The 15,312-nt window shown below is 43.9% G+C and overlaps 1 protein-coding gene across 2 annotated transcripts in view; it reads right to left on the minus strand.

Moving 5' to 3' along the window:
- Window positions 1-2,079: 2,079 nt before the first annotated feature.
- LOC311136816 (FERM domain-containing protein 5-like) overlaps window positions 2,080-15,312 on the minus strand; it is a gene marked incomplete at both ends in the record, with an annotated part of 101,543 nt that continues 88,310 nt past the window's right edge. For both annotated transcript variants that reach the window (XM_084171105.1, XM_084171104.1), the window contains 8 exons: window positions 2,080-2,663; window positions 10,194-10,300; window positions 10,442-10,510; window positions 11,168-11,242; window positions 12,332-12,423; window positions 12,651-12,714; window positions 13,400-13,488; window positions 13,722-13,809. In XM_084171105.1, coding sequence (XP_084027231.1) covers window positions 2,080-2,663; window positions 10,194-10,300; window positions 10,442-10,510; window positions 11,168-11,242; window positions 12,332-12,423; window positions 12,651-12,714; window positions 13,400-13,488; window positions 13,722-13,809 — 1,168 coding nt within the window. The remainder of the gene's footprint in view (window positions 2,664-10,193; window positions 10,301-10,441; window positions 10,511-11,167; window positions 11,243-12,331; window positions 12,424-12,650; window positions 12,715-13,399; window positions 13,489-13,721; window positions 13,810-15,312) is intronic.

Here is a 15,312-nt window from a genome sequence, read left to right on the forward strand (position 1 = left end):
ATGCGAGGCTGGTCACTTACCAGTTCCTCATTGCTCATCTCTTCTGACATCCCTTGTACCTCTACCTCTTTCTCACTCAATCTCTTTCTTTTCAATCTCTCTTTTATTCTCCCTTTTCAAAAATAAGACCATATTTTTCTCAGTCAAAACTTCACATTATCAGCTTGAAGTTTGTTACATTCCTACATACAGACACACAAACACACTCACACCTGCACCAGGTACAGTAGAGTAGGTAGACAAAAACACAAAAACAGATATTACCCAGAATCCAGCAGCCATGACAGCAGAATTATTGCTCCTTTGAGCTATGAGGCAGAAGAGTGCACAGTCACCTCTCAAACGCTGGAAAACTATTGACTATCTGCATTTGTTGTGATGTTTACAGGCATGAAAACATGTCTTTGGACTGACTATACGTTTTCTGTTGGTATTGTAGTCCAGTCTACTTTCTAAAATATGTATTGTTCCTCCACCATCTGTTGTGCCTTCCTGGCCCATAGTGGGCATTGGAAATAGTTGTCTTGACTTCTAAAAAGCATGCATACAGTGACTGATGCTTCATTGCTGGTGGAGTGAGAGAGGTGTGATCTGTGGGGAGTCAGTGGATCTGGATATAATACCTGTTTCTGAGTCAAACCCCCCCCCCTTCCAATATGTCCATAAATGCTAGACCTCACTTGAAATACAGCTAAAAAAATGTATAATTTAATCTTCAATAACAAAATAACATTTCAGTTCTGTTAAAATATACATGGAAAAACTGTCAATATATTAGGAAACAAACTACTTTGTACAAAAAGTACATCATTGTAATTCTTATGCTAACAATTAATTTTAGTATGATATACACAAACTTAAGAGCAAGGTTGATATGTAACTAAAATAAACCATAAATTCATTATACAAAGAAATCCTTAAATTTCATCAGAGCTTAACATAATCCAGAAATGTAGATCAAACTAAATTAAGAAATATGACAAAACAAATGCACTCATTCAAAAGTACTGAAGTATTTAACCATAAGAGTATTGCACTTTTTATTTTTTTATTTTTAAAATTTATTTAACCTTTATTTAACCAGGTAAGCCAGTTGAGAACAAGTTCTCATTTACAACTGCGACCTACCTACCGACATCTACCTAGACTGGTTCTATTGGTGCTAGTGAGTGTTTTGAAGAGGTTGATCATCAACACTTTTAACAGCTACTGACACGATGGGGTCACAAAACACCATGATTACTGGTTTATTTAACTGTATCCTTTATAAAACTTTAACAAATGGATTTCAACTTCACAGCTTCTACTTTATACACGTACAGTAGTTGCATTTCCACTAAAGTATAACTTTAAAACAATCAGCCAAATTCAAAACAGTCTTCATATCATCTACTTTTTTCTTCATAAAAGGCATTTGGTAATCATCCTGACTTACTCAATTTCAATAACTTGCACTTTGACAGACACAATGAACATTGCTCTAATTTCCCTCACATAAGGTGTTCTGATCGATGACCATCCAATGAAAACCATTATAGATGTATTGACGGGGATGGATGTTTTCAAAACTGTATCTATCTCACTTCGTTCTGAACCATTTCAATGGCTTTCCTGATATCCTTGCACCACATTCCTCTCGTATGCAAATGCTTTATGTTCCAAACAGTAAATAGTAAATTAAGGCAACTTTCATTCGTTGCAACAAAATGTCAACTTCCTAAAAAGTAAAGTTCTAAAAATACTTCAGTTCTTTGATTTCAGTTTCATATTTTTTTGTTTATATTTTTTGAAAAAATAAAATACCTGAAATAAAAAAAAAATGCTAACATGTCTTCTGGCTTTGTAAAAAAGAAACTAACGTAAAGGGAAAAAAGGGGGAGTAACTCAAAATGGAGGGAGAGAGAGAGAAACTCCTGGCACAGTGATTCCAGGAGTGGTCCGAGGTGTATGTCAGCGGGAGTATCATGAGAGAAGCTGGGTTCATGGTTGGGGCGGGGCAGCCCTCCATCTCTCCGGAGCCTTAATCGTCTTCTCAAACCCCCGAATGGGCTTACGCACTCTACGGCCTCACTCTCTCTCTCATTTGTTAATGAGCAAACTGCCTGCCCAGCGGAGCTTGCAGGCAAACCACCGCCTGAGGGGACAAAAGTATTCGTAATGGAACTGCTCAAATTCGGGGGTCTGGCGGATATCACGTAAAAATGCAACGTCAAGGTCGGATTCGGTGAGGACGATGAGGAGGAGGAGCAAGACAAAGAGGAGTCCAATGGTCACAAGGAGCAAACGGAGGACACTTAAAACAAACTTATTCACCTGTTCCACTTCGCTGAGCGACGAGGCCCCCCCTGCACCCTCTACCGCCGCTCTACTGTCTGCCAAGTCGCCTGCATCCCCCACCGAGGGGGTGCCCGCCTCCGACTCCTTCTCCTCCTCGATGCTGCAGGGGGCTCCATTGACCTGGCGTGCCACGGCCAACTCCAGGCTGTGCTCTGCCACGGGGGTGGGCAGCACGCTGTCAGAGGGGCTGTAGGCCTCGTCAGAGATCACTGCCGAGCCCTCGCTGGCGTTCGTGGCCAGGCTGCGGGAGCGCGGCATGAAGGAGTCCCCATGGGACACAGAGCGCACAGGCGTAGAGTGGGCACTGTCACGCAACGACTCCAGACCTGTCAGGGCAGCGGGCGGGGAGAGGAGGGTGAAGGGAGAGAGGGAGGGAGGGAGAGAGAGAAACAGAAACACTCAGGATAAATAAAAACATACCAGTAAAGTTGGCTACAGACCCCAGCTATCCGCACACTATGCGTACACCAGACATCACTGACATGAGATGTACAGTGGGGAAAAAAAGTATTTAGTCAGCCACCAATTGTGCAAGTTCTCCCACTTAAAAAGATGAGAGAGGCCTGTAATTTTCATCATAGGTACACGTCAACTATGACAGACAAAATGAGAAAAAAATTTCCAGAAAACCACATTGTATGATTTTTTATGATTTTATTTGCAAATTATGGTGGAAAATAAGTATTTGGTCAATAACAAAAGTTTCTCAATACTTTGTTATATACCCTTTGTTGGCAATGACACAGGTCAAACGTTTTCTGTAAGTCTTCACAAGGTTTTCACACACTGTTGCTGCTATTTTGGCCCATTCCTCCATGCAGATCTCCTCTAGAGCAGTGATGTTTTGGGGCTGTCGCTGGGCAACACGGACTTTCAACTCCCTCCAAAGATTTTCTATGGGGTTGAGATCTGGAGACTGGCTAGGCCACTCCAGGACCTTGAAATGCTTCTTACGAAGCCACTCCTTCGTTGCCCGGGCGGTGTGTTTGGGATCATTGTCATGCTGAAAGACCCAGCCACGTTTCATCTTCAATGCCCTTGCTGATGGAAGGAGGTTTTCACACAAAATCTCACGATACATGGCCCCATTCATTCTTTCCTTTACACGGATCAGTCGTCCTGGTCCCTTTGCAGAAAAACAGCCCCAAAGCATGATGTTTCCACCCCCATGCATCACAGTAGGTATGGTGTTCTTTGGATGCAACTCATCATTCTTTGTCCTCCAAACACGACGAGTTGAGTTTTTACCAAAAAGTTCTATTTTGGTTTCATCTGACCATATGACATTCTCCCAATCCTCTTCTGGATCATCCAAATGCACTCTAGCAAACTTCAGACGGGCCTGGACATGTACTGGTTTAAGCAGGGGGACACGTCTGGCACTGCAGGATTTGAGTCCCTGGTGGCGTAGTGTGTTACTGATGGTAGGCTTTGTTACTTTGGTCCCAGCTCTCTGCAGGTCATTCACTAGGTCCCCCCGTGTGGTTCTGGGATTTTTGCTCACCATTCTTGTGATCATTTTGACCCCACGGGGTGAGATCTTGCGTGGAGCCCCAGATCGAGGGAGATTATCAGTGGTCTTGTATGTCTTCCATTTCCTAATAATTGCTCCCACAGTTGATTTCTTCAAACCAAGCTGCTTACCTATTGCAGATTCAGTCTTCCCAGCCTGGTGCAGGTCTACAATTTTGTTTCTGGTGTCCTTTGACAGCTCTTTGGTCTTGGCCATAGTGGAGTGTGACTGTTTGAGGTTGTGGACAGGTGTCTTTTATACTGATAACAAGTTCAAACAGGTGCCATTAATACAGGTAACGAGTGGAGGACAGAGGAGCCTCTTAAAGAAGAAGTTACAGGTCTGTGAGAGCCAGAAATCTTGCTTGTTTTTAGGTGACCAAATACTTATTTTCCACCATAATTTGCAAATAAAGTCATAAAAAATCCTACAATGTGATTTTCTGGAGAAAAAAAATCTCAATTTGTCTGTCATAGTTGACGTGTACCTATGATGAAAATTACAGGCCTCTCTCATCTTTTTAAGTGGGAGAACTTGCACAATTGGTGGCTGACTAAATACTTTTTTCCCCCACTGTATCTAGAGACTATCTAGTGTCTAGTGTTCACACTGGTACAGCAGGTATAGAGGAGTTCATAATCAGGGTGTAAAGAGGTCTGTTACAGGCAGCAGACACTCAGGCTCCAGTCAGACCAGTCTGAGAGGGGAAACCTTATCATAGATCCCCAGAGTCAGATGGGGTTTCCAGTACACATGACACTACAGTGCTAATGTCTAATAAGAGAGAGCTTCAATCCTGTGAGGGCATATCAGTGTGTTTATACAGTAACATAATGCAATCTGTTTGCTTAAATGATGGATCATATGAACACGAGTCTGGACTGGACCATTGATCTAGATCAGGGGTGTCAAACTCATTTTAGCTCAGGGGCCACATGGAGGAAAATCTATTCCCAAGTGGGCCGGACCGGAAAAATCATGGTATATATAACTTAAAAACAACAACTTCAGATTGTTTTCTTTGTTTTAATACGATCAACATACAACATAAAGCTGGAGCCTGAGGACAGTGTGTCCAAAATAGTACAAGCACATCATCACTATTAATCATAAAACACGTCAAGTTTATTTGAAAATTCTAAAGAAAAAGAACACACAAACACACAATGCCTCAGTGATTCACAGAACTGTTTCACAGATCACAGAACTATATCAGGGTGTCATTTCTCAGGCAGAAATGTAGATACAAATAATGAAATCCTGTTCCCCAAACAAGTGCAAGAACCACAGAGTCAAGAATAGGTTAAATATACAAATAAAATATAAACAATTAAAAACAATAGCACATCAACATAAAAACATATAAACATAAAGCTGGAGCCTGAGGACAGTGTCCAAAAGCACAACACCACTATTAATCATAAAACACCTCAAGTTATTTGAAAGTTCTGAGGACAAAGAACACACAAACACACAATGCCTCAGTGATTCACAGAAGTATATCACAGATCACAGAACTATATCAGGGTGTCATTTCTCAGGCAGAAATGTAGATAAAAATAATGAAATCCTGTTCCCCAAACAAGTGCAAGAACCACAGAGTCAAGAATAGGTTAAATATACAAATAAAATAAAATCAATTAAAAACAATAGCACATCAACATAAAAACATATAAACATAAATCTGAAAGCGTTGCTCAAACTCCCGTAACAGTCCCGTTATTTTATCTTTGAACCGCTTCATGTCTGCCACATGTTGGGTCGCGCACACATTTTTCAGACAGGGGAAGTGAGCTGCATCACCACCGGCAAGTTGCGTCTCCCACAATGACAGCTTCAACTTGAAAGAACGTATGCTGTCATAATACTGCGTGACAACTTTGTTGTGCCCTTGCAGCTGTTTGTTCAAGTTATTCAGGTGCTCTGTAACATCCACCATAAATGCAAGGTAATGCATCCATTCTGCGGAATGAAATTCTAACACTGGTTTGCCCTTTTCTTCCATGAACTGTTCAATTTCTTCTCGTGAATCAAAGAAACGCCTCAGCACAGCACCTCGGCTTAACCATCTTACCTCAGTGTGGTATGGCAGGCCATAGATATGGTCTTTCTCTCTGAGAAGGCTGTCAAACTGACGGTGATTCAGGCTTCTGGATCGGATGAAATTAACAGTTTGGATGACCACCTTCATGACGTTATCCATCTTTAATGACTTGCAACACAAAGCCTCCTGGTGCAAAATACAGTGAAAAGTAAAAAAATCACGTCCTCCATTTGCAGATTGCACTTTCTCTCTGAACTTTGTCACAACGCCTGCTTTTTTCCCGATCATTGAGGGCGCACCATCTGTAGCCAGGCTGACAGCGCGGGACCAGTCCACTCCGACCCTGTCCAGCGCGCCGACGAGTGCGGTAAAAATATCAGCTGCTGTCGTTGTATCTGTCATCGGCACCAACTCCACGAACTCCTCGGTGACGGTCAATGTGTCATCAACTCCGCGGATGAAAATGGCCAGTTGTGCAACATCTGTAATGTCCGTGCTTTCATCAATTGCAACCGAAAACGCAATAAATGACTTTACTTTTTGCTTCAACTGGCTGTCCAAATCCACTGAAAGATCGGAAATCCTGTCTGCAACTGTGTTTCTTGTCAGGCTGATATTTGCAAAAGCCTGCCGCTTTTCAGGGCACACAATCTCTGCTGCCTTCATCATGCATGTTTTTACAAATTCACCCTCACTAAATGGTTTTGAAGCCACTGCGATTTCATTAGCAATGAGGTAGCTAGCTTTCACTGCAGCGTCACTGATGTCTCGGCTGTGAGTAAACACAGACTGCTGTTTCTTCAGACCCGCCAACAGTTCATTCACCTTCTCTCATCTCCGCTGTCCTTGAAAGTTGTCATATTTGTCGGCATGAAGACTCACATAGTGGCGACGAAGGTTATATTCTTTCAGCACTGCAACATGCTCTGAACACACCAAACATACAGCTTTCCCATTCAATTCCGTGAATAAATAGGATGACCATTTTTCTTGGAACACTCTGCACTCTGCGTCCACTTTTCTCTTTTTTGACAGAGACATATTGGGGCAATGAGGGTGCCAAAGCACATAATGTTAAAAGTAGAAGCCGTAATAAATATCGCGGGCAAAACAAAGTAGCTCATTGGCTGCACGTGCTTGACCTACTTGCTCTGCCCCGGTATAAACAGTTTGCTTGCTTAACACAACTGCTATTGCGCCATCCAGTGGACGCAATTGGAACAGCAGTTTATTTTATTGACAAATTGCAGCGCATTCTTATACTTTAAAAAAATAAAAAAATAAAAAATTGTAATCATCTCGCGGGCCGGATTAAACCCGTTTGCGGGCCTGATCGTTTGACACCCCTGATCTAGATGAAGGTCTGATGAGTGGGGAATGTCCAGTGACAGAGAGATAGATCAACAAACACATGCTCCATACTAATTAGCAGCTTGCTCATTAGTCCCATAGCACTCTGAGCCCTCCCAGGTCTAAACCTTGAAGGTCACGGTGGGTGTGCGTTTTATCTTTCAGTCAGAAGCTAATATAGGTCTGGGAAACTATGTACTGTATATGGACTCTTGATGGGCCTTCAACTCAAGGTACAGGACAATAATAACACACACTAAGTATTGCTAATTTCAACCTACTGTAATTCACAAAATGTGAAGAGAATAGGCCTATGCAATAACAGGGGGAGAATATCATAATCCACAAGATAGTAATACATAGAAATATGAAATAAGATATGTGCAAAGATTAATAAACACCCATATAAAGCATTTGGTCATTCTCAAATAAGAAAACATTTTCAACAGCTCCATTTCAAGTAATGTCCCATGTCAATTGAATTCCCTGTGCTCTCATTTTCAACAGTCATGATTTCCTAAAGAACTATTAACACAGTATTGGTCTCTGGGGTAGCCTACAGGTAGCTTTAGGATGCATTAAAGGTTGCTAGCTCATCGGTGATCACATGCTTACCCTGGAAAAAGCAAAAGCAGCATTTCTCAATATGCAAACAAAATCTATATATTCTCTTTATACGAGCTAAAGGAGAGACGTCACTGCGGGTGAGAAAGAGTTGAGCTTGCGCTGACTGTTCCATTCCTCAGACAGCCACCGCAATATTACACCTTCATAGAGGCAGAGGGATTAACATATCATCTCCTGAAGATGAGGCGTATCTTAATGCTCATATGTGTCCTTTTCATCCATAGGTGAAAGAATCCTCCTCAAGGAATTACAAAATAGAGATTAAGCCAACTCTGTTAAGCCATGCTGACTGCTGAGATTCTGTCAAAGCAAAAGCAGGATGCCTCTGTAGTGGGTGGCAGTGAGAGACCATCTTTACTCATTGGTAATCTCCTTCAGTACATCATAGGATATGCTTGGTTGCAGGGCAGATTGCAAAATGCAACCTACAAACATTTGACTGCACAATATATCTTGCAAAGGACATTGCATAAAGTAAGTCAAAATCCTCCAAAGGCCAAAATATCGTTCAAAATATATTGAATTCAAAATCGAATCATAACTTCACAAATCAACAACAAACCAGGATCAGCTCATTAGTTTGTACCTCAACCATCACAACCAGAATAATGAGACCCATAAACTCAAGACTTCGTCTAAACCAACAAAAGTATAAATGAACCGACATCTCAAAGAGGTCAAGAAATAGACCCAAAGACACTCCATTCACAAAGGACCACCAAGGACCATTTGATTTAGAGGATTAGACATCAACAGCATCAAATGCATGGTGTCATTTCCATTCAGTCAACATTGATGTGGTGGGAGTGATTTAACACAAAGAGATCTGGTCACTGTGTAACACACTCCAGGATGGTGCTGATGAGGTTACCTGTCGGGGTGCTGGACTGGGGCCGGCCATCAGGCTGGCAGTCAGGCAGAGGGGTGCCAGGCAGGATGGGGGGAGGCAGAGGGGAGAGGCTGCCAGGCTCCTGCCCAGTCAGGGCAGGGTAGAGGGGCAGGACGCCCATGGCCTTTCCCAGCATCCGGGGTCCCAGGCTCAGCACACGCACCTTCACATCTCGGTAGCAGTGGTTGATCATCCGCAGGTGGACGTTCACCCGGGTGGTGATGCGGATCAGACACTTTACCATGGTGGCAGCTTCTAGAGCTCAAAGCATGTGTGTCTTTGTACAGTCCTGGTGGTCCCTGTCCCAGCGCCCTGGTGGTCTCGCTATGTGGTAGTCTCGCTATGTGTGTTAAACCGATGGCTGCTGTCTTGGCTGGCAGTATGAGGGCTAGCGAAAGCGACTGTCCTGCTGTAGCAGTGTTCAGACGGCCAGCACTGGCCCTGTTCAGGCCCCACCCAGGGCAGTGACATACATGGAGAGAAAGGCCCTGGCTATTTTCAGCAGGGGTATTAATACTACTGTAAGACAGCCAGTCAGCACAGGCAGGGGGTGATGGGTGATGGGTGAGCACTTCTCAAAGCTCTCTGAGACATGCAGCACCAGACCCTCTCACTCATTGCAGCAGCCTAGAGCCAGGCCTGCGTATAGCCAGGTGTACATACTGGGAGGCAGGCAGGGACTCAGCTGTGACAAGGACAGGTAACAGTGACCTTCATTCATGCTGCTCCTGTTCACCCAAGCCCATGCTGCAGTGTCAGCCTGCAAGGTTAGCCTCAGGGACAGAGGCAGGTCAGATCACTGTGTGTGAGAGGAGGAGCAGGCCCACCTGCAGGCTCAGAGCCCAGGCCCCACCAGGCCCCAGGGTTCAGGCCCCAGAGCCCAGAGCCCAGGCCCCAGGGCAGGTGTACTGACTGATGGCTGCACCAGCTGCCCTTGTACAGGCACTGTACCCCTCTCTCTCACACACACCCCCAGCGCTGAGAGCTGGCACTGATATAGAGCAGCCTGAGTGACACACACACCTGCGACTTAGCCCTCCACTCCCACAAGCAGGGATATGGTCAAGCTCAGGTTACAGTGTGTGTATATGCGTGTGTGTTCTGGGGAGGGGGGGGGGGATAACAGGTTCCCAAATAGGAGCAAGGACCTGATCCATTTAAAACTCTTTGGATTTAACACCCTCCTCTCTGTTATTGCTCCATTGAATTATCCACAGATTACCTTTAAAACCACAGATCCAAACTAGAGCGTTGCAACACATTCCCACAACTATCTAGTCTACCGTACATGTTCATATAGCTACAGAAAACTGACAGAGCTGTGTCACTCCTGTCCACATTCCTGAAGGCTCTTATGGGACTGAGGGGATTGTTATTGAGTGCCAGTGTTGACTGAGGGGACTAGTGGGTCAGGGTTCAGGTCAAACTCTTACCCTCCATGATGGATATGTGGACGGCTCTCCGGCGGGTACGTGGAACACTGGTGAGGCGCGGGCCATGAGTGATGGACGGACAGCTTCTACTGGGAACCAGGCCAGCCCTGTGGAGACATACAACATGCACATGTACACACATATACACACACATACGGAGGCACACATGCACACACACACATCCCATATTTGTCCTCTGAGATGATACACTGCCCACATTGACATCGAGTGAATAGCATTGATCTTACCTGTGTATTTCTGGAGGCTCTCGTTTGATTTTGGCACTCTGCTCCATTACTTCTTTCGCTACTCGTCCACTACAATAGAGCACAATAATTGAGCTCAGACTTACACACACACACACACACACACACACACACACACACACACAAACACACAAACACACCAGACCCCAGACTCCCAGGTGCCACACAGTACACTGACAGCAGTTCAGTGAGAAGTACAGTACATGGGAACTGAGATTAGATTAACCTGGTGAACCCAACTCTCTAACCCAATCACTGTCTCAAGACAATACTGCAATATCAAAAAAATTACCAAATGTTGAAACACAAACTCAACCTTTCATCATAACACACTGGACTCACCTGTAATCATTTGAAACCATTTGAACGTTTAGATTTCCAGTTCATATTGTGGTGAAACACAATAACTATAAAACAGGTGAAACACAATAACTATAAAACTTGAAAAGGTTTCACATGCCCAGTTCTTTTCCCGCCCCTTGCCCTTTGGTGTTCACAGATATGAAAAGAATGAAATGGAACCTGAATGTTGGAACATTGTTCTCAAAGCAACTAAAACACTGTTCCCTTTCCTGTCCCCACTGTGTCCTCTAACCTAGTGTATGAGGTGTCAGGCTCAGGTAAAGGTCCCCTCCTGAGGGAAAAGCTCTAAAGCACAGCTGTGGGCTCTCTGCAGTGCCCTCTACTCACTGTCAGAATTTGCTATACCTGTAGCGGAAACGACTCCCCTTGAAGAACAGGTTGCTGCTGGACACTGTCCGCACCTGACTCGACTTCTCCAGCCTGATGAAGGGGGAAAAAGGGAAGAGGGAAGAAAGAAAAAGGAAAGAAAGAGAAGAGGGGTGAACTTTGGGAGCTGTTAATACTTTTTACCCTTTACGTTGTAAGGAGTCTGTGGACTGATCCTATTCTCCCTCCTACAGCATCACAGCCTATTCTCACTTTGCTGTTCTCACTTTTAGTACATACAATGGGCTTCTTTATTTCCAGCCTTCTTATATGCTATCTGGTTCTCTAAGCCCAGCTTGGACTGGAAACCAACACCCTGACTCTCATGTATTATGGCCTAGTGCCTAGTCCTCCTTGGAGATGTGTGCATGCAGTATACTATATGTAAGACATAATAGCTTAGTTATACTATCTGTAAGACATAATAGCGTTATAACTATGGGAAAATTACATAAAAGCCCTACATAAATGCCCTGAATGATAAATGTGGGTATGTGCGGTGTGTGCCTGATACAGTGGGATTTAGCACTCACAGACAGATGTCTTTCATTACAGCAGTATGAAACTCTGTGCCAATGAGCCAGGCGTCCGTGAAAATCCACCAGTCCCCATTGAGATCTATAGCCCTATAGCCGGAAATCACATCATACTAATTCGATTTCGCTGTGTGCTGTGAGCTGCCCTACGTTTTCCCTTTCCTCCCCTCTTTCCCCCTTCTCCCTCCACCTTCCTCTGTGTCCTTATATCACCTGAGCACTCTCTCAGCCCACACGCTCCTTAGCAACATTCCCTGTCACCCTCATCCATTACTAGACTCTCTCCAGTTATTGTGTTGATGTGCTGCAGGGGTTGGGGATCTTTTAACACCTCCCAGAGGGGGGGGGTAGAGGACACACACAATCAGTCATGGCTGAGACGGAAGGAGCACTCATTTCTCTGGAGGAGCTGTGGAGTGTTCACTGTCTCACTCCATCACACACTCACTCACAATAGGTCACCGTTGCCACGCGTCTCATCCCCTCTCTGAGAAGGACACTTCAAGGTGGACACTTCAGGGTGAGAGGAGAGCACCCTTTGGACAGCTCTCACAGATGCACTGGAGTACAGTGTGTAGCTACGGCTTAGAGGAAGAACAACACTTACTTGTAGAAGGCTTGGTTCTCCACTCCACATTTCCACAGGTGCTTGCAGGCCTCAGGTGTTGGTGCAAAGTACGTCAAGATGATCTTTTTATCCTGCACATTAGAAATAAATGTGCAGGAAAATAAAACAAACTGACAGTTTATCTCAGAGTTTCAAGTCAAGAGTCATTACTGTAACTACTGCTGTTTATTGAACACACTGGTCTGTGGTATGCCTAGAACATGGTATCTCCAGGCCCTGTTGTCAGAGTCAAAGTATGTTGCTGCGCTGCTCTCTCTGCTTGACTCCCCCAACACACAACAATAATTAATACTCTCACCTCCTTCTGATTTGCATATATATGGAATATCTTTCCCTCGAACTTCAGTTTGGTCACCTCGTTCCTGCCCACAAGGAAAGGGGATAGTTACACACACATCCAGCTGCACTGAGAGGCTCTTTAAAAATTCATCACAACCACTAGCAGATCACACAAACAGCTCCATATTTGGCTCACAGAACACATTTCTGATAATACCCCAGGCAAACTGGGGACATGGGATGGGTAAAACCAACAAAGCAGCCATAAATATTGTAACATTCACATTGTCTACTTGGCCAGAATTAGTAAGTATTACAGACATACTGTTCTGAATTAGGTGGTGTGATTTCTATATCAGGAGTGAATATCTAACTCCTATTGAACTATTACAGACCCAATATAGTGGGTTACTGGCTTAATGAGAGGAGCTGTATGGAATAGTATGTTACAGCACTGATCCATGTATGTCTTTGAGGATTCTTACAGCCATTGCTGCATGCATGATCATTTCTGCATTGTGGTTGAAAACATGTTTTTCTCTTATGCATCCAATCTGTAAACAAGTTGATTTCAAACAGACAGGCTGTGGAATCATATGCCCAGAATGGTAGCGACTAGCTAAGATAATGAGACACCTGTAAGTACTGTATGCATTCTGGACCTCTTTTCAGGAGGAGAGAGGCAGATGGACACACTCTGTTGATTGTGACAGTATAACAAGCTGTGGTTTTTTGGTTCAGGGTTCGAGGAGAAATCATTCTACTCACCACTTGAGGAAATGAACCCTCTTATTTCCCTGAAGCACGACAAATCCAAACGGGGTGAAGGCAAGAAAGGCTGGATTTCCAGATACATCCTGTCAGAAACAGAATAAAGTGTTTTACATAATGGCACCATACAATACTCGATATACCTGTATCAAATACACACACGCACTGAACATACTACATAACTGTATATGCTGCTATTTGTTTTAGAAAGTTGTTATCCGTTCTACCACGAGAGACCTCAAAGCTCAAGTAGAGGGAAAAAAGGGTATTTAAATGAAAATGTATTAAACTGAAGCAGCAGTGTGTGAGAATTGGCCACCTTGCATGGATGAGGATCCACACCATATGTCTCCAGCATCTGGGCTTTCTGGAGGAAGTTCAGCTCTGATGTTTCAGGTGTCTGGCCACTGAGAGAGAGCATCAACAAATATGGCATCAATGTATGATTAAGATACTTAACATCAATACATCCAGGTCTATGAAAAGTAAAGGTAAAATGCGTGAATAATATTAACTGTGACAAAACTCTTCCCCTTACACAGATGATTGATCACCAGAATGAGCTAGCAGATGCTGAATAGATCACAGAGATCTGAATAGATGGCCAGACAGGCAGATACTGTGTCAACCATCCTAGATACCTTTACCCATTAACATTTAATCATGCACCAACCATTCAACATTCAATAGCAATGGAGTAACGTGAGTATCAGCCTGACCTCCAGCACAATCAATGGAAAAAACACATCAAGATATGCCCGTGACCCTTAAGCTTGAATTACTGATACACTCAAAAGATCCAAATAGGCACCTGCTTCAGCATTCCAAGGATATTTTCCATGATCACACGCCAGGCATGACGGACAGGTGTTTTGTTGGTGGTGAGACGTGAACAACCCACTAGAGTGCAGCAGAGGATCTTATCTATAATTATCTTACAGCTCCTATACCTATGAAACTCAGACTACACTCATTTGGGTGCAGTCACATCCTCCATGCTTTCCACAGTATAAAGTATGTTCTACCTGGAACGAAAAAGGGTTCTTCAAAGGGTTATCCTATGGGGACAGCCGAAGAACCCATTTAGGTTCTAGAAAGCACCTTGTTTTCTAACTTTGTACAGACGTGGTCAAAAGTTTTGAGAATGACACAAATATTAATTTCCACAAAGTCTGCTGCCTCAGTTTTTATGATGGCAATTTGCATATACTGAAGAATGTTATGAAGAGTGATCAGATGAATTGCAATGAATTGCAAAGTCCCTCTTCGCCATGAAAATGAACTTAATCCCCAAAAAACATTTCCACTGCATTTCAGCCCTGGCACAAAAGGACCAGCTGACATCATGTCAGTGATTCTCTCGTTAACACAGGTGAGAGTGTTGATGAGGACAAGGCTGGAGATCACTCTGTCATGCTGATTGAGTTAGAATATGAGACTGAAAGCTTTAAAAGGTGGGTGGTGCTTGAAATCATTGTTCTTCCTCTGTTAACCATGGTTACCTGCAAGGAAACACATGCCGTCATCATTGCTTTGAACAAAAAGGGCTTCACAGGCAAGGATATTGCTGCTAGTAAGATTGCACCTAAATCAACCATTTATCGGATCATCAAGAACTTCAAGGAGAGAGGTTCAATTGTTGTGAAGATGGCTTCAGGGCGCCCAAGAAAGTCCAGCAAGCGCCAGGACCGTCTCCTAAAGTTGATTCAGCTGTGGAATCGAGGCACCACCGGTGCAGAGCTTGCTCAGGAATGGCAGCAGGCAGGTGTGAGTGCATCTGCACGCACAGTGAGGCGAAGACTTTTGGAGGATGGCCTGGTGTCAAGAAGGGCAGCGAGGAAGCCACTTCTCTCCAGGAAAAAAATCAAGTACAGACTGATATTCTGCAAAAGGAACAGGGATTGGACTGC

This window comes from Coregonus lavaretus (genome assembly GCF_964263955.1).
Source record: "Coregonus lavaretus genome assembly, chromosome: 11".
NCBI classification, from domain to species: domain Eukaryota; kingdom Metazoa; phylum Chordata; class Actinopteri; order Salmoniformes; family Salmonidae; genus Coregonus; species Coregonus lavaretus.